Consider the following 24,828-nt stretch of genomic DNA (forward strand, 5'->3'; position numbering starts at 1 on the left):
AAAGCCTCACGCTCACTATTGTGAAGATAGAGTAAGTTTATGTCAACAGATATGCGCCACCACTGATAACAGTCATCACTGGGTGGGGTGCTGTGGATATTTATACCATGATGCTGACTTGAAACAACCCAGACCAAAGGGCAAGGGTAAGCTGTAGTGGTCTCCCAAGTAGAAAAACAGTGAGGCAGACAGAAAGAGCACAGGCTTTGGAGAAGCTGCGTGACAAAATCTTAGCTGTGTCATTTAGAATTTGTGAGTCTGTAGACAAGTCCCTTAATTAGCCTGAGCTTCAAACTGCATCTGAGAGATGAGGATCACAAGGCCCTCCTGCTGGCTCTGCAAAGGATTCTGTGGCATGTGGCAGGGAAGGAAGTCAGTGCACAGGATGGATCTCAACTCAATGCCCATGGGCCCAATAGTGATCAGAGAGGCTTCCCAATGCAAACACCTGGATAAACTCAACCCGAGGACGAGATGGTACACGGGATCTTTTTTCAGGATGGCAGAGGTTAGGGTGCCATGACAGAGTAGTGGCAGATCCAAGCTGTGGGTGCAGCTGCTCCGGTTCTAAACCAATGAGCTCCCTGGACCAACCTACATGCCAGGCTGAACAATCTTCCCTACGCCCAGAACTTCCTGAAAGCACAGTGATGGATGGAAGGCAGACACCTACATACTGTAGCCTCGAGTCAGAAATGATTTCAAGACACAGGTTATAGTTACAGGGTAAAGGTAGGTCCTTGCTATTGTACTCCTTTTCAGTACCTACACTAAATGTGAAACATTTGGCTTCTTTCAGCAAAATTATTAAGTTTCCTCTTGACTCAAAAGCCAAAATGGGTGGTGGGCATCAGGGCAAATGTGGCCCAGAATATTTGCTGGTGCCCACAAGTGATCCTGCTCTTATTCCTGTGACCTGGGAAGGCAAAGAAAAACATATTCTGGAGGTCCGTGATGGCACACTTGCCCTGTCAAAGTTCCAAAGGGACAAAAGAAGTAACCCTGACGAAAGAGCCAATCTCTGTAGCTTATAATATAGGAGATAAGGGCAGAGCAGACTGCACCCACAGTGGCTGGCCTTTGTCTGGGATGAGGTGTGACTCTAAGGCGTCTCCTTGGGCACTCAAGTACTGAGGACCCTGTTCTGGACTAGGTCTAAGAGCCTATCTCTCCTGCTGCTTCCTGGGCTTTAGGAAGGGAAGAGGAGCCATGCAAAGCTCAGCTTTCCTGGAGGAAAGGGATGAAGTTCTGGTGGCTGTTACCAAAGCAAACAATGAGGTCAGAGCCCTGCACTCTCTGTCTCTGGGGGGCTCTGTGGTGTTGCTAGGAGACAAGAATAACAGCAAAGTCAGCCTTTCCAGACCGAGATTCACTACCCAGCTCTTGCTCCTCCAGTTCCAAAATGCTGGAGGATGTCAGCTAACTCCAAAAGAGCAGCCAGAGCAGACTAACTAACCTCGGCAAATGGGCAGAAGGGAGATGGGGTTCTGAGACAGGGTGCTTGGTTAGTTCTGATGTGGGACAGACTGAGGGCCTCAGGACACAGCAGATATAGCTGGTGACTTCTACTGATATTCTGAGTTCTTTCAAAGGCCCACTGTCTGATCTGTCTGCTCTTTGTCATAGTCAACAGGGCCAGTCTGGCAGCAGCAGAAGCATGGCTGGGTTCCAGAGGATTATGTTTGGCAAAGAAAGCTTGTTTTGGGTTGAGTAAGGTGAATCCCAGTGGACGGAAGTGTACACACATAGGAAGAGGACTGATGTAATTGCCAGGAATGGAGCAGGCTTGAGGCTCTAGGGACAGTGGGGGTGGAGGAAAGAAACTTCCCTTCAGTGCCTGCTAACAAGCCACAGTTTACTTTGGGGCTCCACTCTAGCCCTAGGTTTGTGTCAAGAAAAAATGTACCTGCCAACAGGGACAAGAGCAGGCCTAGAACCACAAGTTCTTTGTTGTATTTTGGATCAGGGTCTCACAACGTGGTCTTGGCTGGCTTCCTATCTCCTGAGGGTTGGGGCTATAGTATGTATCATCATGCTCAACTAGAACCACAGTGTCAGTGGGAGACTAAGACAGAAACGTGGTTGTATCCAGTCCTGACTGGCCACTGCCCATCCTGGCCTAAGCCCTGACATACTCCTGGGAGGATCCCATAGACTGTAGCCCCCAAGTCCAAATGGGTAAAACAACTTCGTTATCACTTAGAACACACAGTTCCTGCTATCCTCTGATAGCCTAGGGACAGGTTAGAAACCTCATTCTAGTGGATTTCCAACTATAACAGGGCCACCTGAAGCCACAAGACTTCCCTGCTCCTCCTGGGGCTTTCAGTAGCCAGGCATTTTTAGTCATATTCCTTACCCCACACCCCTGCACATATGACCACACTGAACTGAGGACGAGGCTTCGCTCTTTCATTCTCTTTACACAGGCTGACCTTCTTGCAGGTTTTTTCTAGGTCCACTACATATCCAACTACCCAGCATCCTGCTACTTGGGAAGTTAAGTTACCAGTACAAGATCCTGCCCAAGTTTAGGGCAGGCTCCTCCCCTTTATGAGACTTTGTTTCTCCTCTAGTTTACCTCTATTTTTTTTGCCCCCAAGACACGGTTTCTTTGGGCAGACTTGGCCTGAATTCTCTCTGTAGACCAAGATGGTCTCAAACTTACAGAGATCTGCATGCCAGTCTCCTAGGTGCTAGGATTAATACCTCTATTTTTGAAGTTCTAGATGTTTCTCTCTGATACCTACATAATTTGAAGAAGCTGCTGAGATCATTATGGGATGAGAGCTATGTCTATCAAATACATTTCTAGTGCAGAGGTTGGGGCCTGGCAAAGGTAGAATCTTGGCCATTCAGTCTCACCAGGCTTATACAGGTTTGAGTTCTCTTCCAAGAATGAACACGTCTGAAGCTGGTACATATAATAGGTACTGAAGAGTTAAATGCAGGGAGTATGACTTAGGCCGAGAATCTGGGAATACAGGGACTCAGCATGCAGTGCTAGTTTCTTTAAGACAGCTATGCATTATCAACGTAATCCTCACAGCCACAGATAATGGTGTGGGCAAAGCTGACATCTCTTCTAAACCTTAGCGTACAGTCATACAACATTCCCTTTTACGTAATCTCAATTTTCTAGAACACACTTTTAGAGTTTAGGCTAAAACAAGAAAAAACCCACTGGCTTTAAATCCCTTTCTTGGCCTCACTGACCTAGAGCTTCAGCCCCTGGATCCAGCCTTGGGCTAACTAGAGAACTGTGTTCTTTACTTTGGAGGGTAGGAGCTTTGCTTTATGGTTGGCCTGGATCATATGGCCTGATCTGCATTCCTTCTGCGAGGTCAGCAGGCTGAAAACCATAGGCAACCTGGCGCAGTCCTAAGTCTGACTCGAGCTCCAAACAAGCCAGCACCAGGTTAAAGGCTGAATACTCAGCTCTACTTGGTACCTGGCTGAACTACAGGACAGAAATGACATAGAGTGTGGTGAGTGTGCAAATCTGACCAGAGAAATGAGAAAAAGATAGACAGACAAGGAATTCTTTCTGGGGACCCTAAAAGAGGACCCTTAGGGTATTAACATCACTGTGTGGCCTCTCAGAACAATAAGTCCAGTTGGGCACAGACAGACTAAAAATCCCAAAATACTTTAACAAGGAGAATAGGGCAAAGTGAGCTGGGGAGGGATGAAGATACAGTTTGATTGGAGAACACTTGCCCAGCATTTGTAAGGTCCTAGATTATATTCCCAGTGCAAAGAAGAGGCACTTTAGCTAGAGTACACAGTGGGCCTTACAGGGTGACCTCCTTGCTTATTTTTAGGTTCCCTTTTCTCTGTGCAGCCCTGGCTGTCCTTGAACTCACGGAGATCTGCCTGCTTCCCAAGTGTTGGGATTAAAAGTGTACATTTAAAGGTTAAGAAAGCATGAATGTAAGGTTTAACTATAGATCCAGAGAAAAGCAAATAAACACCTCTGCTGCTACCCCATGGAGCCTACATGACAAATGTCAAGCACAATGTTGCGTAGGCAACAAACATATGAAACTCATTAGATAGGGATTTGAAGCTATTTAAGGCTACTTGTTCTTTTGACAATGCTAAAACCATGCATGTTTTTAATCCAAGTCAAAAGTGACCAAACCCCACCCTTAACTGAAATGTAGATAGAATACAATGAGTTAAATATGTGCTCCCCACTCATAAAAACATGCCCAGCAGCTAGACCACCCCTACTCTGCAGAGCACGTAGTTGCTGAGCTAGGTGCTGTGGAGGTGTGGCACCATTAGGCTCTCCATTTTACAAACTACAACGCCAAGATTCACATAAGGTTGGCGGCTCACAAATGCAGAGCTAACAAATAACAGAGTTGGGGTTCAAGTCCAGCCTGTGAGGCTTAAAAAAATCTTTGCCTCTTGGGGAAATGGCTGGAGAAATGGCTCAGTGGTTAAGATCACTGTCTGCTTTTCCAGAAGACCTGGGTTGACTCCCAGCACCCACATGACAGCTCACAATTGTCTGTAATTCCAGTTCCAGGGCTCTGATACCTCTTCTGGCCTGTGTGGAACCAGGCATGCATGTAGCATATTAAAACACATGCAGGCAAAACACCTACATACATTAACAACAACAACAAATGCCACTTTCATTTGACTATGTGACTCTTGTCTAAGAATGAATCAGTTAGCCAGTAGGTCTGGGTTGTGGTACCAAATCCCACCAGACAGGGCTTAGAAAGCAATGTGAAGGGTCTATAGCTATTCTCACGTATGGTGTACCCCTGGCCAGCACAGCTGCTAAAGAACATTATGAAGAAAGGAAAAAAGGGCTGGAGGGGAATTCCCATGCAGTGAGTAGGCTCCTTCCCTCCCAAGCACTGCTGGTCACAAGTACCTGATCTAGGATGTAGTTGCGTTTCTTTCGGGCAGCAATCTGAATGAGACGGTTGAGGCACTGAGTGGCCTGCTGGATCAGGACATCCCAGCGGCCAGCATAGTTTCGCTGCCGACGTAGACCCATCACCTGTGGGCAAGAGGTAATGAAAGGCAAGTGAGCCGAGGTACTGGACAGCTCCCAAAAGCTGGGAGGTGGGTAAAGTGATCCACAGGTTATCCTTACCCGCATCTTATCCATGATGGCATTGGTACCTAGAATGTTGTACTTCTTAGAAGGGTTGGAGGCTGCATGTTTGATGGCCCATGTGGTCTTTCCGGCAGCAGGCAGGCCCACCATCATCAGAATCTACAAGAATAGGACAGGGAAGGGTGCTGTGAAACAGCAGCAGCATGTAGCATGGTGACATAGTGCCACCCTGGCTTGATGGTGCCCATGATGATGATTCTGACCTCCTGGTAGCCTCTGGAAAATGGAAGCAATAGCATCTATCTCAGTGCTGCTGTTGGGAGTCAAAGACAAGGCTTGTTAGCTTCTGAGTCTAGGGTCTGGGATAGGTAAGAACTATGTCACATCCCACCAACAGAGGTTATAGAATGATGACTTTTCCTAGACTCTGGCAGGAGAAAACCATGACCCTGAACTATGGATAGGTATGAGAAAATTGTACAATCTCAAGAGTTTGAAAATGGGAACTGAGTTGTGCCCACAGGTCATGGATTCCATTTAATCATCATCTTTTGAATTCAACAAACACTACATGTAACCTAAATGCAGGATAAGGGTAATTAATGAGTCTTCTCTGGGACAACTAGAATGTTTATAGTCAGGTGTGGTGGTGCACACCTATAGTCCCAGCTACCGGGGAGGCTGAAGAAGGAAGATGACAGAGTCCAGGAGTTTTGAGATCAACCTGGGCAACACAGCAAGACTGTCAGAAAAAAGATGTATAAAGGGAGATTTTCATGCAATGGGACATAGATCATAAAGTATGTAAAAGGACAGGACAGCAAATTGCCTGTCACGAGATCTGTTATAAATTAAGAATATCGGGCTGGAGAGATGGCTCAGAGGTTAAGAGCGTTGCCTGCTCTTCCAAAGGTCCTGAGTTCAATTCCCGGCAACCACATGGTGGCTCACAACCATCTGTAATGGAGTCTTCTGGCTTGCAGGCATACACACAAAGAGAATATTGTATACATAATAAATAATAAAATATAAAAAAAAAATAAATAAATTAAGAATATCAAAAACAGGATAAACACCAAAATCTTCAGATAAATTTATTTGTTAGCGGTACAATTACGGGAAATTTTTAAGATTTCTATACATTTCTTAATATTCTAAAACAAATAAAAATTGTTTATGATAATATGTATCTTTTTTTTTCTTAATGTGCATTGGTGTTTTGCCTGCATGTAGGTGTCAGGTACCCTGGAACTGGAGTTGCAGGCAGCTGTGAGCTGCCATGTAGGTGGTGGGAATTGAACTCGGGTCCTCTGGAAAAATAGTCAGTGCTCCTAACTGCTGAGCCATCTCTCCAGTCCCAAGATATATATCTCTTAAGAAAATACAAAATCACAATTACATCATCTGGGAGGCTGGAGGAGGATGGCTACAGAGACCCTAGCTCATAAAAAATAAACAAAAAGGAACAAAGGTCATTGGTCCAGCTACTTGAGCCACTTGTGGTATTTGTAACCCAGAGAGGGCAGGTGGAATTGCTCAGCCCTCTCTGAGAAGACTAGTAACAGAGTATGCTCCTACACCATTCTGCTATGAGGACGCCTCTTTTCCCAGATTCAAAGTCTTGCTGAAGAGTAGTGAAGTCACTTCCCTTTGGACCTCACTCTTTAAACTGCTTTGCAACTCCAATCTCAACCCTAAGGAGCGAGGACCAAGTTTATTCAAATATCTGTCCCTTTCAGCACATATAAGCTACTCAGTGTCTCTCCTCTGCCCTGTGCAGCTCTTCTGGCCCTACTTACCTCACACTCTGCTTTGCTCTTTGGTCCAATGGTGCCCCGGATCCGCTCACTGAGGGGAAGATGCTGGATGAAAGTGAACCCTGGGAGAATGGAGCAGTAGGGCTCTGCCCTCTGCCCAAAGTTAAACTCCACAGCACAGTTCTTCACCAGGACATGAGGGTAGAGGGCTTGACCCCCTAATGCTTCTTTCTGGATTCGGAAGGCAATGCCCATCCACTTGCCATTCTTAGTAAAAGAAAGCTCCACGTCATTTCCACATTCAAAGTCCTAGGAGAGAAAGCCAAGGGTAAACCAGTGTGATGGTAGACATCTGTAATCCCAGTATCTAGTAGGCTGAGGCAGGAGGGGCATGAATTTTAGACCAGTCTAGGCTACCTGAGGTCTTGTCTTAAGAACAAAACCACAAACAAATGCTAGGATATTAACTGTAAACTCTTAGTTGAAGGTACTGGGGCTCACAAATGGGAGAGTCGACGCAGGGAGTAAAACAACCATTTTTCTGGACCCCAGTACATTCTTCTTTGGTATACACACACACATTAGGCAGTACCAGGCAAAGTTCAGAGATACTTTACTGTCTCCTAACCAAAGATCTTGAAGCTGGTAACATATCTGAGTCTTATGCTTAGGCTAAGATAAAGATGAAGACAAAGGTTATCTTGCCTTGTCTCCCAATCTGACAGGGCAGTCTATACAAATAGAGATAAGAGAAGCCAGAGCAGGCATTTTAACAGCTCAGTCCAGCTCTAAAGATGAATCCTCTCCTTCGTTTAATACACATTCCTAGAGTTCACACACTCTTCCTGGTACATGACTGTGCTGATCCAGATCCCATGGAATTCAGGGGCCAATGGAGAATCAAAGAAAAGACTCAGTATTGTAATTCAAGAAAACCACTCATGGGTTTCTTGGAGGGAACTTAAGTTAAGTCTTGATCAATAGACAGAAACGAGCCATGAGTACAAACCTCATGGTAAAAGAATACAGACCTGTTGCTGGGACACATAAAAGGCAAGAGAAAAGTAATCTCAGACATGCAGGGAAGGACTGATTCATTCAACTGTCTACTGAGTTGCTGAAGCTCAGTGGATCCTGTTTTGTGGCCTTAAGCTAATTACTCTATCTTGTTTCTCTATGGGGAAAAGGGATATCTGTGGTATTTAATACACAGAGTCATCCCAAGAATATTGTAAGCTAGTGCATTTAAAGCACAAGGGCATTGTGGGTGTGAGGGGCTGGGGATGGAATTGTGGGGGAGGAGTCGTCCTTAGGATGTGAAAGGCTTTCCAAGTTACCTCTAGAGGTCAGAACCACTGCTGGTGGTGGAGCAGAGCACTGACTTGCTTTAAGTATAGCGGCCCAGCCAAAGCTGCTCCAGAAAGGTCACTGACGCTACGGAGGAGGTTACAATTAAGCTTCAAAACTCAGGATGAGACAGCAGACTGAAGCCAAGTATAAGTTCTAGTTTCTGACAAAATGGTACAAGATGTAGTATTCTTTCTGAGATTAGGAGACCACCTTAAGTTCCCCTTCAAGGACCAGTGAAGTATCCTTTTTCTGAGGAGTTTCCCAGTTTTCTATCAGCATCCCCCAAGTCTGCTAATTCCTTACACACCACAGGTTATGACCATGACGGGCAGACAGGCCAACACAAGCCTAAGGGAATCTTGCCTGCAGTAGTCTGCTGTATCTTCTACAGAGACAGATGGTCCCAGTCACCTTTGCTCTAGCATGCAAATGAATAATTTGAGTGTCGCCTACCTAGGGCATCACCTTTATGAGAAGAACTACCACAGTGCAAAGAAACCAGTACCCACAGCTAACAGGTCTACCCACATAGCCACCTGTCCAAGGCAGGGTTATGAAAAGTACCTGCTGACATACCTCTGTACTGCACTCTACTCTTGAAATATACCATCTGCTCATTCTTCACTTGAAAATTCACTGCTCTGTTCTTTCTCTCTGTCAAGAGATCTGATACAAACATGTTCCCTCTGCTTCCCAGATCCTGATTTTTATACTCCCTTTCAACACCCTGTTATGAACTCTCATTAAAGTTATGACATCTTCTAATAAAAGGGAATTGTATGTGGAACCTTTCCTTAAACAGAATTGGATCTTACAAAAAAAAGTTTAAATACAGGGTTAAGTATGAATGTTAATGGGAGAGAAAGATGCTCAAGGAAAGAATGGGTGTGAACTTTTTAAGAGACGGCTCCTTGCTGGTACAGTGGCTTACATCTGCAATCCCTGTAATTGGGAAGTAGAGGGAGGAACAGGAATTCAAGTGAGCTTGAGATCATGTCTCAAAAACCAGACTAGATTTGGTGGTGCAAGCCTTTAATCTCAGCTCTTGGAAGGCAGAGGGTAGTGGATTTCTGTGAGTTTGAGGCCAACCTGCTCTTCAGTGAGTTCCAGACTAGCCAGGGCTACATACAAAGTGTGACCCTGTCCCGAAAAAAGTATTCACGGTGCTCTTGCAGAAGAAGACATGGGCAACTTGGGTTTAATTCCCTGTACTTACATGACAGCTACAAACTGACTTTAGCTCCAGTTCAAGAGGATCTGATGCCCTCTTCTGGCCTCCATAGGCACCGCATGTAAATGGTGCACAGTTATACATACAGGCAAAACATCCATATATACAAAATAAAATAAATTTGGGCCCAGAAAGACGGCTCAGTGGTTAAGAGCACTTGCTATTCTTGCAAAGAACAGGTTTAACTCCCAGCACCCAGGCAGCAGTTTACAAACACCTGTGACTCTAGTTCCAGGTTACCATCTTCCAGCCTCCAGGGATACTAGGCACATACACAGTGTGTAAAACACTCATATACACAAAATTAAAAACAAAACAAAACTCTCCTGAAAATTTTAAACTAGGTAGAGAAATGGTTTGGCCAAAATAGGATAAAAGCCTGAAGTTCTGTACTGTCACTTGCCCGAAGAACATAATACTGATACAAGGGTCTGAAAAACATGATCACAAACAGATACTAATGCCTTCAACCTCTTCAAAGTGCAGTCCTAGTGGTAGCTGGTCGTCAATATTTGAGATTACGGAACTAATCAGTTGGTAAGTAAAGTGCTTACCAAGCATGAAGACCAACTTTGGATACCCAGGCCCCAGGTGGAAAGCAAGTGTGGTGCCATGCACCTGTAATCTCTAAGAGTGGGAAGGAAACAGGAGGCTGACCTAAAGTTTGCCAGCCAGCTAGCCTGGCCAAAATGATGAACTCCAGGTTCAATGACACTGACCCTGTCTCAAAAAAGTAAAGAAGAGTGCCAGGTTTGGTGTCATATGCTTTTAATTCCAGGACCAGAGAGTCAAAGGCAGGGAAATCTCTTAGTTTGAGGCCAACCTGGACTACACAGTGAAATCCTGTTTTAAAATGTATATATGCATATTCCTACCCTCCACTACACACAACTTATAACCAGAAGTTAACTTAGGAAGAAACACTACATATATAGTCCATAATAATGCACAGATGTGGACTGGAGAGATGGCTCAGAGGTTAAGAGCACTGGCTGCTCTTCCAGAGGTCATGAGTTCAATTCCCAGAAACCACATGGTGGCTCAAAATCATCTGTAATGAGATCTGGTGCCCTCTTCTAGTGTGCAGAAATATATGTAGCCAGAACACTGCATACATAAATAAATCTTAAAAGAAGAATGCACAGATATATGTGAAAGCTGCTCCATGTGGGAAGAGTGAATTGTATAGGGACCCTGGCAAGTGGCAAAACGGTACCTACAAAAGCGGCACCTACCATAGCTGATAAACTGGAAGGAGAAAGGCTACATCAAGTATGATGGTGAGACTACAGACATGACAAAAAGAACCCAATCAAAACCCAAAGAGGGCCTTCTGGTTCCCATAGTCCTAAAAAAGATCTTAAGGAATACAGTTAAGCAAGGGATAGAATAAACACGCTACCGTTTATGTTAAAGAAGCAAAACAAGTGTCCTTTTTCTTGTATTCAGATTCACCCTAGAACAGGTGGCTCCTGGTGCAGCTGGAATAAATGAAACAATGGGTGGGGACAATACCTATATACTCGCCGGGCGGTGGTGGCGCACACCTTTAATCCCAGCACTCAGGAGGCAGAGGCAGGCGGATCTCTGTGAGTTTGAGGCCAGCCTGGTCTACAAGAGATAGTTCCAGGACAGGCTCCAAAGCTACACAAGAGCTACATACTCTTAAACAAGTCCTTGTTTCTCTCTTTAAATCACACAAATTAACTTTAAAAATGGTTCTTAGTTAGCTCTGTATCACTTGTATGGCCACTGGAAAATTACAGGGACAGACATACTATTAATTGGAAAAACTATATTCAAGACTATAGATTATAACCATCATTAATTTTCATCTAAAAAAAGTATTTTATTAGAAAAGCATGGTATGGTGGTTGGATGCTTTTAATCCCAGCACTGGGATGGAGAGGCAGGTGAATCTAAAAATGCAAGGCCACCCTAGACCATATAGAAAGTTCCAGGCCAGAGAGTTAGATCCTACCTTAAAAATATAAAACAAAGGTCATAATTGAGTTCCAGGAAAGCCCGTCTCTCTCTCACAAACACAAAGATCACACAATACATAGGAAGACTGGGAATCTGTTTCAAACTTAAGGAATCAAGACAGGGCAACAGAAAGCAACACATTCTGGTCAGCTCCTAAATCAAAAATACTCAATTGTACTAAACCAAGCCAATGGGACAACTTACATAATTTAAATGTGGGCTGATGGTAGCTACACCTGCCATCACTGAGATACAGTAGTATAACAATCTCATATCTGGGAAACACTGTTAAGATGGTAGACTTAAATATATATGAAATATTTTGGATAGGATATATATAGTCTATTCTCAAATGGGTCAAATATAAAAGCAAAAACACACACACGGTGAAAGTGGTAAAAGGCCCTGAAAATTCTTTATTCTTATCTTTGTAAAATTTTTGTTTTGTTTTGGGAGTGATGGCATCCTTTTGTGTTTTTACTTATTTTTATTCTGATGGTGGTACATGCCTTTAATTCCAACACTTAGGAGGCAGAGACAGGCAGATCTTTGAGTTCAAGGCCAGTCTGATCTATAGTATGAATTCCAGGACAGACAGAGCTATAAAGAGAAACATCATTTTGAAAAAAACAAAATCAAAAATTTTATTGATTTTTTTTTTGAGTCTCGTAGTCCAGGCTAGTCTAAACTTACTATAGAGCTGAGTATGACCTTGAACTTAGGGTCCTTCTATCTCTTCTGAGAGCTAGGATAATAGACATCACTGCACCCAGTTTCATGCAATAAAGAAGACTGAACCCAGGGCTCCACATACCCAACAAGCACAAGCACTCTATCAACTGAGCAGCTTCCCCAGCGCCTGTAAGTTTGAAATAATTTTCCAAGCTAACAGAGAGAGAGAGAGAGAGAGAGAGAGAGTAGGAGAGGAACTTTCTTTTAAAAGGAGTTATGTGAACAAATAAGGGCAAAAGATAAGATACCAGGGACATATTCTCTGGGCAGTCCCTTCCTCTGGGACCTCATGACACAGTTCATAAGACTGCTTGTGATTATCGATGCTGACTATATGGAAGGGTGCTACTGAGCATTTACTATGTGCCTCCTATTATTCTAAGTGGTTGTAATGGGTTAAAACTCAACACAGAAGAGGTAAGTACAAAGATTCTTATTTGGAGGAGACTCAAAGGGAAGTTGTCCAGCGCTGTGAGCCTTAGAGCAACAGCTGAACTCAGCAAGTCTGGGTGCAGAGCCAAAAGCTATCACCCAATCAGTGACTGCTGGTCTCCACTCTCCAGAACTAATGCAGCAGCACACACACCCTCCATCTTATGCTTCTGCTCTGCCAGAGGACAGGGCACAATAGGAAGTCAGCTCAACTAAGATTAGTTCAAAAAACAATTTGGAAGATAAAGTGATGCCAATAGGGGCCCAACACTAATACAATGCCTTTGAAAGCACACTGGCTATTTCCCAACAGAGGGAAGAAATTCTCAAGTTTGATTAGAAAATGTCACTGTGGTAACTATAGACAGAGGGAGTTGTGTACACTTGGAAGTCCTCAAATCTTCGTGGTACCATAATCAGCTCTGCATAAAGACGAGAAGGGAAAAGATGGCAGAATCTCACACAAGTCAGCAATCCCTACTCTGGAGGAGACAATATCAAACCACCAGAGACAATAACATAAGGAGAGAGTGGCTGGATAAGCATTGACAATGATACAGGTACCCTGAAAAAGTCTACATCAGGCACCTGGCCCTGCCAATTCCCACAGGCTGCCAGCACTCACCGCAAAGCAGCCAATCACATCGTTCTCTGCAAATTTGTCTCCGTAGTTTTCAAAGCGGCTATTGGTAGACTTCTTCCCTGTGCCTCCATAACCATAGGAAAAAGGCTCTTCACCTGAAGGAAGGCACAGGCAGGTTAAATCTCTGATGGACACAACACCTTTACAGCTGCCACAGTCATTGTCTTTACTATTTTGAGACAGTCTCACAGTGTAGCCCTGGCTGTTCTGGAACTCATGCTGTAGACAAGGTTGGCCTCAAACTCACAAAAGTCCACCTACCTCTACCTCCCAAGTACTGGCATCAAGGGTGTATGACACCATGTCACTGCCGCCATTTCAAAATGAAGACAAACTAAGATGACCGTTTCCTCCTGGCTAGCTGGTACTTAGTTTACGACTGCACCTATGATTTTGTATGTTTTGTTGAGACTGGATAACAAGTAGCCGCCCAGCTTGCCTCAAATTCATTATGGAGCCAGGTCTATCCTCAAACTCTGATCCTTTTTGCCTCAACACCAAAAGCCGGGATCCCAAGTGTGTGCCACCACTCCTTCATTTAAAAAATAATTTATCTTTAAGTACATTGGTGTTTTGCCTGCATGTTTATCTGTGTGAGGATGTCGGATCTTAAGAGTTACAGAAAGTTGTGAGCTGCCATGTGGGCGCTGGGAATTTAACCTGGGTTCTCTGGAAGAGCTTCTTAACCACTGAACCATCCCTCCAGCCCTTTTTACAGACTTTTAAACATTATTTTTATGTGTGTGTGTGTGTGCGCGTGTCAACCTGTTTGAATTTACGTGACCATGCTGGTCCAGGTGCCTTGAGGTGCTGTTACAGGTGGTTGTGAGCTGCCTGATACAGGGGGCTGGGAACCAAACTTAGCTACTCTGTAAGAGCAACAAGTACCCTCCCCCCCCCAGGGCTTCTTCTCTGTAGCCCTGGCTGTCCTGGAACTTGCTCTGTAGACCAGGCTGACCTCAAACTCAGAGATCTGTCTGCTTCTGTCTCCCGAGTGCTGGGATTAAAGGCATACTCCACTACTACCCAGTTTGCACTTTTTTCTTTTAAAAAATAATTCTTTAAAAAAAAAAAGTTTTTTTGGAGGTGGGAGTGGGAGTTCAAGACAGGGTTTCTCTGTGTAGCCCCGGCCATCCTGGAACTTGCTGTAGACCGGGCTGGCCTCGAACTCAGAGATTCGTCTCTGCCTCCCAGGTACTGGGACTGAAGGCACGTGCCGCTGCCTGGCTCAGATTTACTCATTTGAATGTGGACTGTTTTCCCTGCGTGTATGTCTATGTGAGGGTGTCAGGTCCCCTGAATGAGAGCTACAGACAATGTGAGCTGCCACGTGGATGCTGGGAATTGAATCTTGGTCCTCTGAAAGAGCAATCGGTGATCCTAACTGCTAAGCGGCTTACCTCTCCAGTCCCTCAACCTAAGAGTCTTAAATTAAAGAATGCTGCCACATATAAAAGCAAAAAGAGTAGCTATTATTATTGTGTGTGAATGGGCATGTAGAGAGGTCAGATGACCTCGCAGAGTCAGTTCTCTTCTTCCATTTTTACAAGGGTTCTACGTACCAACTGCTCTTTACTGGCCGGGCCATCTCTCCAGTCCTTACAGGCCTTTTAACCTGATGTATCTTTCTGTGTGTGTAGTGCTGAGGATTAACCTAACATATCTACTTTTAAGAATTTGGCTTAAGTTGTCAAGTAATTACAAGAATAGGAATCCAAGCAAAAAGATGTAATTAATTTAAATGAGCAACAAAAGGAAACTTGTTACATAAATACAATAGGGCCGGGATGTAGCTCAGTGGTAGGGTTTTTGTGAGGTCTTGGGCTTGACTCCCAGCACCCATTACAGAAAAAAAAAAAAGAAAAAGAAAGAAAGAAAGAAAAAAAAGAAAGAAAGAAAGAAAAGAAAAGAAAAGAAAAGAAGTACAGACCGACCAAAAGGAATGTCCTACTCTGGACAGAAAATCCATAAAGAACTTAACAGGGTTTAAGAATTTATTTCAGTATGGTGTGAGGGCAGAAATGGTTTAAAATAAAGGGGAACAGTTCTCTGTAGAGAACTTTGGACCCTCTTCTAAAAGAAGTGAAAGAATTAACTCTGAAAGAATTGTTCTGTGGCAGGTCCTCAAGTCAGGCAGTGAGTGACACAGTAGCATCAGTTGCACCTGTCTCCAGGTGTTCTGAGTCCGCTAATGGGAAGAGTAGCTTAGGAGCCCCGAGAATCCAGAGGAAGGGTGATCACTCTATACTGAGCACTGCCTGGCTGACTTCTTACCTAGCTGAGTGCTGCAAGAGTCCAAGGACCAGCCAATACGGACAACGTGGGGGTCGGGCTCTGTAGATGGAAGGTGCTTCACGGAGATCTCCTCATTGATCTGAGGACAGAACATAACAAGGCTCAGGATTGATTCTCTCAAAGCTGCTGGATTATGAGGCAATGTAGAAGGTAAGTGTATCAGGCAATAAAACAGTAATGGTGCTTCATGCCAGTATCTCAGCACTCAGGAGGCAGAGGCAGGAGAACAGCCACAAATTCAAGGCCAGCTTGAGTTACACAGTGAGGGTGAGGCCAGCATGGGCCAGTGAGACCCTGCCTAGATAGTTATAGGTAGATAAGTAGATAGACAAACAGACAGACAAAAAGATAGAGAAGTTAAAAAAAAAAATGAAAAGACTTGATTATTGGAAGAGGAACTCAAGCAGCTCCCAACAGTCTATTATGATGGCAGGGACTCTAAGGCACCATGGAGAGTGTTTCCAAACACCCCTCCTCTTCAGTCTTAATACTTGCTGCAGAGGAAATAAACTTTCACTGGAAAAGGCGCTTGCCCAGCATGTATGAGGCTGGATCCCCAGCATTATAAAAACAAGACAGTACGTGCACACACTTTGTAACCATGCACTCTAGACCATCCCTATTTACTAGGTGCCAAGGACTGTAGTGTGGGTGTGCAAGGATACCAAGGGTAACACTATTTTATAAAAGCCAGGAAGAAAAACATCAATAAGGAACCAGGTACATTATGGTACAGCAAAGTCAAAAACCAATTAAAAAGATGAGGGAGTGCTAAGGTAAGAGTATGAAAAAATCCAAGACACACTAGCAAGTAACAGAAGCAGGGAAAGAAAAGCACACTTAACATCCATGTTGCCCTGCTCTCCCTCTAAACTCCCTTTAAAGGGAAAGGATAGAATGGGAGCACAGGAGAATATCTGCTTTTTAATTCCATACTCTGTGCTACCCAATTACATCATGATGGCTCCCTCCCTATCTACCAGAACTGGCGGTAGCCTTAGAAAGATACTACATTTCACTGACTTCCAGACATTCTCCCTATCTACCTGTGAAGGAACAGTTCATCTTTCAACCACAGAAGAAAGTCATGTAGCTTGACAGTATTTAAGTGGCCCATTAAATACTGTGTCTTCAATCGACGGTGTGTCACTCAGTAGAATAGCCCTGTCTCAGCTGCACTCTAGACTGGGCTGTGAGAGTACTTATTCATGGTAACACTGTAAGATTAATGTTATAATTCACACGAAGAGCTCAGCACTGCACTGATACTATCTATGTGTGAAGGGCTCTACAGATACTATCATAAGTTGGTTTGGACATACAAAGAATACACAAGAATTTTTCCCCAATGCTGAGGGTGGAAGTCACTTCCTTGCGCGTGCACTTCCCGAGCATTACACCACCTTCCCTAGACTGTTAACATCTACGTGACCTCGGGGAGGCACACAGAAAAGACACACTATCTTACAGTCACAAGTTTTATCAAGGTAGCTGGTGATAGACTATTCCAAACGACAGACCTGCTTTCTGTCTTGTCTTTCTTTCCCACTCACCTTCATTTCAAAACACACACGCCCCCTTCTGACCCCATAGCTGGCACGGGCTCCTGACCACAGGTATGCAAAGCCCTCGATCGTCAGCGGATAGCCACTACTCCGGTCTCGGGCTACTTTGAAGTGCAGGTCGCAGTTATCTGTGGAGGAAAACCCCAGGAAATTGGCTGATGTTTGGGATTCCGAATAGGCTTCAGGAAGTCCCTCAGAAACAGTAGTAAATACCTTTGAAGGGAATGTATCATGACCCTGGGAGAGGGTCAACAATCTTATAGATTCAAACTGAGATTTCAGGATATTGAGGGTTACCCCCAGCACCACATACATTAACCACCTCCCAATGCCGACTGTTTAAGAGCAGTTTTCTCTTGCCAGTTGTGGTGTGAGTTTCTGACCTGAACCACACCTGCCATCCAGGAATACAGCAGGCAGACATCTACCGTCTCATGCAAACTGCTGACTCTGTAAGAACTCGTCACAACTTCAGGGAAGCCTTTCCTGTGGGTGCTCTCATTTCTTGGCAGGCTGAAACACTATTGTCAATACATAAACACCGGCTGTCCTGATAAGGTACACTGTTCTTAAGGTGAGTAGACTTCTGGGTGTGTGTAAAAACATTCACTGGCTCTACCACTTAGACTGACTTTGGTGGCCCAGGCCCTCCATAATCTTTTCTCAGAGTGGTCAGATGTGCAGTCAAGGTGAGAGCCACTTATACACTGGAGTGAACAAGGCCAGTGTCTCAAAAGTCTAAGTGGCATTGGTTTCATTAGGAACGTGAGCAGCTGATGGAAACTGGCAAGCCAGTTGTCAAAGAGTTACGTTTCCCTAGTAGTACTCCGGTTTCCCTGATTAGAGACAACCCCCTTCTGCACACAGGGTGGTACAGGGTTTTCATATTCCTTTTTAGACCTTATCTCAAGAGTCTCACTGGACATCCTGAGGTAGGAAGGGAGCATCACTCCTCTTTGTAAAGCAGTAGGGAGAAGTAGAAGAGCTTGCCTAGGACCTGACAGAAACACTTAGGAGTAGGCCTAACTCCACACTAGTGCCCTGGCTCTGGAGCTGTGCTAGAAAGGGATGATGGAGATCAGGGCATGGCCTTGCAACACAGACTGGAAGAAGGTAGAGTCAGATGGGCACTTTCAGGACTCACATGTGTCAATGGCAACAAGGGTGTCATCAAAGTCGTCTTCATCCTCTTCAGCAGGGGGCTGAGGAGAACGGCCCCTGTGTTGGAAAGAGGGTAAGTCATGCAATAGTTGGAGGAACAGGAATAAAATTTTTGCTGAGATTTACAAGTAGCTCACAACTGTTTTCTGGATCACCACTTTTTCCCAGGGGAGTACCAAATACTTGCCGAGGGTAATGAGTATTAATTCCCAGCCTAAGAAAAAGACAAATGGGCTGGGCAGTGGTGGCACAAGCCTTTAATTCTAGCACTCAGGAGGCAGAGGCAGGTGGAATTCTGGAAGTTTGAAGCCAGCCCGGACTACAAAGTTCCAGGGCAGCCAGAGCCATTACACAGAGAAACCCTATCTTAAAAAAACAAAAACAAAACAAAACAAAGACAAATGGACTGCTCTGTAAAGGTCATCAGAATCATTCACTGATTCTTTTCAGATCTTTCTCTCACGCCCTAAGATTCTAACACATACTTTCTGCACGTTTGTTGCAAACTGCTGCCCTTACTGAATATTGCAGAGAGGAGGCCACAGTATTCAAGCTGGGATCATAAGGGCAAAGAAAGGGAAAGGCCTGGACACAGTACAGAAATTGCCATGTACCCATATAACAGGCTTGTTAAAATCCTGCATTTGAAAGGATATGATATGCTCCATTTTTTCCTGCCTCTCACTCATTTAAAGTATCCTTAATTATGAACAAGGCATCTTTCTATAACAACAACAACAACAAAAAGGTGTTTTGTTAACACCTTGGTGATCTCCGCTGGGACACTCTTCACAGCAGGAGCTCTTCTAGGGAAGCGCCACCCAGCCCTGCTGGTCCAAGTCAGCAACTCTATTTACTCACTTATTAAAGACAGGCTCTCTGGCTGGGCCGTGGTGGTGCATGGCTTTAATCCCAGCACTCATGAGGCAGAGGCAGGAAGATCTCTGTGACTTTGAGGTCAGCCTGGTCTATAAAGCAAGTTCCAGGACAGGATCCAAAGTTACCCAGAGAAACCCTTTTTTTGGAAAACAAACAAAAAAGTACAGGGTCTCTCAACGTAGCCCTGGAACTCACAGAAATCCACCTGCCTTCCAAATGCTGGAATTACAGTCATTGCACCACTATGTCAGGCTCATGGCAACTTAAGTCTATACCTTCCCCAACAACTCCAAATTAGAGCTAATGCCCGTCCTCTGCTCTTCATCAGTATGTAGCTCCTGACCCTGGTTATGAGGAAGGAAGAAGAAATTCGCATGATATAGGCTCTTTGTCCTAATTTCAGTTACCATCCAGGAGATCCATTCCATTTCTTCTCTTCTGCCATGATGGGGGTGGAACCCAGAGCCTAATAAGTGCTAGGTAAGAGCTCTACTACTGAGCTACACCTAGCCCCACCCCTTCTCTTAAATAGAGTAATAAACTAGTTAGAAGAGGACTTCCCCAGATAGGAAATAAAATGTGACTAGACAAGTAGTTATTCTAGATTCCATGATTGGAAAAGGCTTCTGACAGGAGTCAAAAGGAGGGAAGTAGGGAAGGGTAGAACAGGGCCTGGAGGGAAAGGAAGGGGAGGGCTTGTCCTAAAGGAAAATGGCCAGAGAAAAAGCCACGCCTTCTTGTGAGCTCCCAAAACTCACATCTCTGGCTGCTCACCTTGAGTTTGCACTTTACTTGTAACAGTCCATCCCCAGCCCTATATGGGAGAGCAGAAGGCAGGCCCACTGTCCAAAGAGCTTCTATATTCTCAGTGTCTAGTCCCCAAGAGGCATCTCATGAATGCTGACTAGATGAGGGGTGGGCAGGAGGGGTTGTGCTGGGAAGTAAGGTCGGGGAAACAGCTTTCAAATTAAGGGATCCAGAGCCAGACACTAGTCATGAATGGAGGCTGTGGGGCAAGAACATCTTTGTGAGTTTGAGGCAAGCCTGGAAGACAGTAAGTTTCAGGCCAGTCATAATGAGAACTTGTCTTAAAAAGAAAGGAAAAAGGCAAAGAACAAAAGGACACTGCAAAGCTACAGAAGCAGTAAGGGGAAGGGCTGAAGAGGCAGACTCTTAAAGGTAAAAATCTAAAGTCTCTGGAATTTGCTCTGCAGGTAATAAGCAGGGAGGAGCGGACGGAAGGATCAAAGCTTAGGTAAATTCAATCTGGCAGCCAGTGAGGGAAGGAATACCAGGGAAGAGAGAACTCTACTCAGCCCCACTCAGTGAGTGGAGACCGACAACAAAAGTGCCTGTGTCTCATGTACCCACCTTCGGTCCTCCCGGTGCTCGAAGTACCCACGGCCCCGATTCTCTTCAAAAGGCCTCTTTCGACTCTGGAACTGTTGTCTGTCTTGTTTGAGCTGTGAGGTGTCAGGAGGGAGGAAGCCAGGTGGTGCTTCCTGCTTCATTTCTGTCTTCAGTTCTACTGTCAGGATGAATCAGGATGGTCAAGACACCCGGCAAACCCTAGGATTCTATGTCTCCAATCCCCTTTACTCCAGATGATGCTGGCACGTTTGTTTTTTTTTTTTTGGTTTTTCAAGACAGGGTTTCTCGATGGTTTTGGAGCCTGTCCTGGAACTAGCTCTGTAGACCAGGCTGGCCTCGAACTCACAGAGATCCGCCTGCCTCTGCCTCCCGAGTGCTGGGATTAAAGGCGTGCGCCAGCATCGCCCGGCGATGCTGGCACGTTTGTGACTACAATGAAGGGCTGAGCTCCAGAGGCCTCCTGAATGATCCAAGGAGGCCAGGATGACTTGGAAGGGTGACAGTCTGCTAGGCAGGTAACACTCAGGCCTCAAAACAGGCAGGCCTTCAACACTAAAAAGGACAAGACTCCTCAAATGACCCAAAGGTAGAACGACAGCTTTTGGCTAATGTTCTGAAGGTTCAGGAATGCTGACTTAAAAGTTAATACCTTGGCCTACGTCAAGACGGAATGAGCCCTAAGAGACTGCGAAGATCCTGTAAACTCCTAGAGAGCTTGTGTGTCTCATTCTCACAGAGCTTCTTTCTGACAAAGGCACGGGAGAAAGAACTCAGCAGAGTACTATAGGTCTACAGCAAACTCTATTACCTCAGTCACTTCCTACAAAGCCCAATCAGACGAGTGGGAGGGTCAGCCATTCAGTTCGTCTTGAAGCCTCATTAAATCACACTAAACAAGATGTCAAAGAGTATAACATCTGAAAACTAAGAAAGCTCCAATCTCAGACAGATCCCATGAATTGATGGCTAACAAAAAATAAGCTATGGATTCATGGGGCCTTCCTCTTTGAGAGGGTCCCGAGAAGGCACCATCTCCACCTGCTGCTGATGCAATTCACTCGCATCCTTTCATCCAATGACTGTTCAAGTCACTCCCTAGCTTTGGCACAGGCACCCAATATCTGAGTCAATGTCCCTGGTTCTCCAGGGTAGAGATTGGGTTTAGTTTTTCCATGGCTTAAGCACAGACAAGACTCAGAGACCACCGGTGTTTGTTAACAGCCCAGAAAAACTATCTCCTTGGGCCAAATGACCCACAAGTCTCACAGAGCCTGTGGTGGTTTGAATGGGAATGGCCCCCACAGTCGTGTGTTTGAATGCTTGATCCAGAGGAAGTGGCCCTATTATGGGGAGTAGGTATGGCCTTGTTGAAGTGTGTCACTGTGGGGCAGGTTTTGAAGTCTCAGATGCTCAAACCCAGATTCAGTGGCTCAGTTGTTTTTTTTTTTCCTGAGGCCTGTCTATCTGGATGCAGAACTCTCAGCTTCTTCTCTAGCACCATGTCTACCTGCACATCACCATGTCCCACCATGACAATAATGGACCTCTGAACCATAAGCCAGCCCAATTAAATGTTTTCCTTTATAAGAGTTGTCATGTCTCTTCACAGCAATAGAAACCCTAAGACAGAGCCTGACACAAATCTACAGTTTAACCTACATTCTTTAATGTCCCTAGCAGCTCCCCACCCACAAGTACCCAAGTAAAAGGGGATTTTACTTAGTGGGCGGATGAAACAAAATGGAATTAGATAGGATCAACTAGATTCACTAGAAAAGACACTGGGGCTGGCTGTGGTGATTTACATGGATAATCTCGGCATTTGGGAAACTCAAGCAAGAGATTCCTGAGGTCCAGACAGCTGGGCTTTACAGTGAGACCTGCCTCAGAACAAACAAACTTTTCTTTTAAAATACTGCAACACCAGGAGTGGAGTGGCCACAGTTCTTGTTCAGCCATTTCAATAGCAGGACTTTTTTTTCTAAATAGTCAAGACTTTCACAATAGAAACGTACCTCATGTACCAAGAACGTTGGTCTGAGCTAGTTTCTGGGGTTTTAGCATCAGTTTTGCCATTAGACCAGTCAGCTCCTCGCATAAAGGGAGAAGAAGCTAGGTGATCCTATCTGTCTCCCTGCTGATTATGAAAAACACTGTTCTGCAATAACACAGGTTTTAGAAGTACAGAGTTTAAATGCACAATACGAGGCTTATTTCAATCCAAGACTTCTCAGAGCCTTTAATGAACACAATAAATCTGCACGAGGTGGGACAGCTATGCTGCATTTTTCTATATAACTGTGTCTGGCTAAGGAATCCCTTTCCAATGAGTAGTCTCCTGGAGGGGTGTTCTTCAGAATACAGGGACCACCACACTGAATTCAGAACACCATTTCTGGCTCCCACATTGCAAGGCTCTAGGGCTCAAGCAGCAGCCCCCAGATCTAACCCTTCCAGGGTGCTGGCACAACACCGGAAAAGACACCAGGAAACCAGACTTGAGTTTTTCAAAACCAAACAGAAATGGAGGCAGAAGGACCCAGAGTACAAAGTTAGTCCTCTTTTCCAGTTTATGCCTAGCTTGAACACCTAGTAAGGATATTATCTCAAAAACAAAACCTTCAACCCCAAACAGAACAAAACCAAAATCCCAATCCAAATAAAACCTTGTCAGAGGGACAAAGGCCAGAAGAATTGCCCAAGAGAAAGATGGCAAGGTCTTACTTGATTCTATTTCCACTAGGAAAGAAAGTATGGGGACGTCCTACCTGGGCGATAGGCCTGCTGCTGCGGCTCCATGTCTAATGGTCTCCTGTCATAGCCTGACTCGTTTTCCTGCTTGATGATCGGCGTCTCGTAGAATTGGTTCTGCCTGGTAATATTGTCCATTACATCTTAAAATTAAAAAAGAAAAAGTAGTTAGGTGAATACATTTGGAAAGACTCTTGTAACTAAGACAGCACCCTTACTTGGGCGAGTCAGATTGCCAAAAGACAAAGAATAACATTTTCAGGCGAAAACCTATACAGATAGGGGTTCTCCAAACGCCTATGGTACATGTCTTCTTTGTCTCAAAAGTCTACATACAGATGTGCAACTGTGCTCTAGAGAAAGCGAATACATTAAGGCAGCCGAGGAAGAAGTTCTTCGGTTAAAATGAGATGGCCGAGTAAGAGTGCAGCTGGATCTCTCTGAGTTTAGCCCCCAGATGGGAGCCATTCTAAGACATGGCAGCCCCTCACCGAGCAGTTAGCATTCTAAGACATGGCAGGCCCTCACCGAGCAGTTAGCATTCTAAGACATGGCAGGCACTCACCGAGCAGTTAGCATTCTAAGACATGGCAGCCCCTCACCGAGCAGTTAGCATTCTAAGACATGGCAGGCCCTCACCGAGCAGTTAGCATCGGTCTCTGCTTTAAGGTGGATCACTCACGTTTACTTCAGGGCCCAACCTTCAAAACTTAGGGGACAAACCAGCCCTCTGAGCAATCCCATCCATGGCTTGAGCATTCCTGCCTGCCTCTGCCTTTGGCTGTACTTATGATAAAATGGAGGGCCTTGTACATGTACCCCCACCCCAGCACAGCCAACAAGTTGTCCCCAAATAGCTGGAGTTAAAAGTGCTCTGTGGGTCTAGGTGAGGAAGAGGGGTAAGAACAGCAATAGTAGCTACTTAAGGAATGCAAGCTGTACACCGGACCCTGCGATACAGGTGAACTTGCCCCACTGAAACGAAACATCCAGTTTAGGGAGACAGACACACATTGACAGACACTTATACTACATAATTATATATTGACAGTATATGAAGCACCAAGAGCTGAGAAGGGAATCCAGTCTAAGGCTCAGTGATGAAAACAGAGAGCACTCTTGGGGAAGGATAGGATCTCCTGTGAAAGAAACTCTTACAAGCAGGACTACAGCAGAAACAAAGAAGAGAGAACTTGATAGACTTAAGACGGGCAACATACAGCTCTCTGTCCTTGGGGTAAGTGTGCTGACGGGTGCCTCCAGAGCCCTGCTAGAAGCTGTGCCAGGGGCAGCGAGGCAGAACCACAGGGAGGATAGACTATGCTGCCACTTGCTAACTGATTGAACTCTTCCTCAGAGGACAAATACATCTGGGCACAAACCAGGAGCAGTCCAAAGGGAGCAAAGTCACAGTGTCTATTCACCAAGGATGAAGAAGTGCTGGAGAGGGACCTGAGGAGGGCTTAGAGAATTTACTGTAGACGTGTGTTGTGTGCACAACACAACAGGGGACAGAGTAGCTCCTTAATTGGAATACAAGGCCTCCAAACCATTCTGCTTCCTTCAGAGCATCAGGGTAGTGTTTTCCCCAG

The 24,828-nt window shown here is 45.0% G+C and overlaps 1 protein-coding gene across 3 annotated transcripts in view; it reads right to left on the minus strand.

Moving 5' to 3' along the window:
* Hnrnpul1 (heterogeneous nuclear ribonucleoprotein U like 1) overlaps nucleotides 1-24,828 on the minus strand; it is a 34,336-nt gene that overhangs the window by 7,068 nt on the left and 2,440 nt on the right. For 2 of the 3 annotated variants that reach the window (XM_041654017.1, XM_041654019.1), the window contains exons 2-10: nucleotides 23,254-23,379; nucleotides 20,486-20,642; nucleotides 18,219-18,292; nucleotides 17,063-17,202; nucleotides 15,489-15,588; nucleotides 13,197-13,309; nucleotides 6,883-7,149; nucleotides 5,120-5,242; nucleotides 4,895-5,023 (exon numbers count right to left, since the gene is read on the minus strand). In XM_041654017.1, coding sequence (XP_041509951.1) covers nucleotides 4,895-5,023; nucleotides 5,120-5,242; nucleotides 6,883-7,149; nucleotides 13,197-13,309; nucleotides 15,489-15,588; nucleotides 17,063-17,202; nucleotides 18,219-18,292; nucleotides 20,486-20,642; nucleotides 23,254-23,379 — 1,229 coding nt within the window. The remainder of the gene's footprint in view (nucleotides 1-4,894; nucleotides 5,024-5,119; nucleotides 5,243-6,882; nucleotides 7,150-13,196; nucleotides 13,310-15,488; nucleotides 15,589-17,062; nucleotides 17,203-18,218; nucleotides 18,293-20,485; nucleotides 20,643-23,253; nucleotides 23,380-24,828) is intronic. The other variant, XM_041654018.1, reaches the window with a different exon arrangement.

The sequence above is a fragment of the Microtus oregoni genome, unplaced genomic scaffold, assembly GCF_018167655.1.
Source record: "Microtus oregoni isolate MIOR12 unplaced genomic scaffold, Mior012 000006F_ref0000085, whole genome shotgun sequence".
NCBI classification, from domain to species: domain Eukaryota; kingdom Metazoa; phylum Chordata; class Mammalia; order Rodentia; family Cricetidae; genus Microtus; species Microtus oregoni.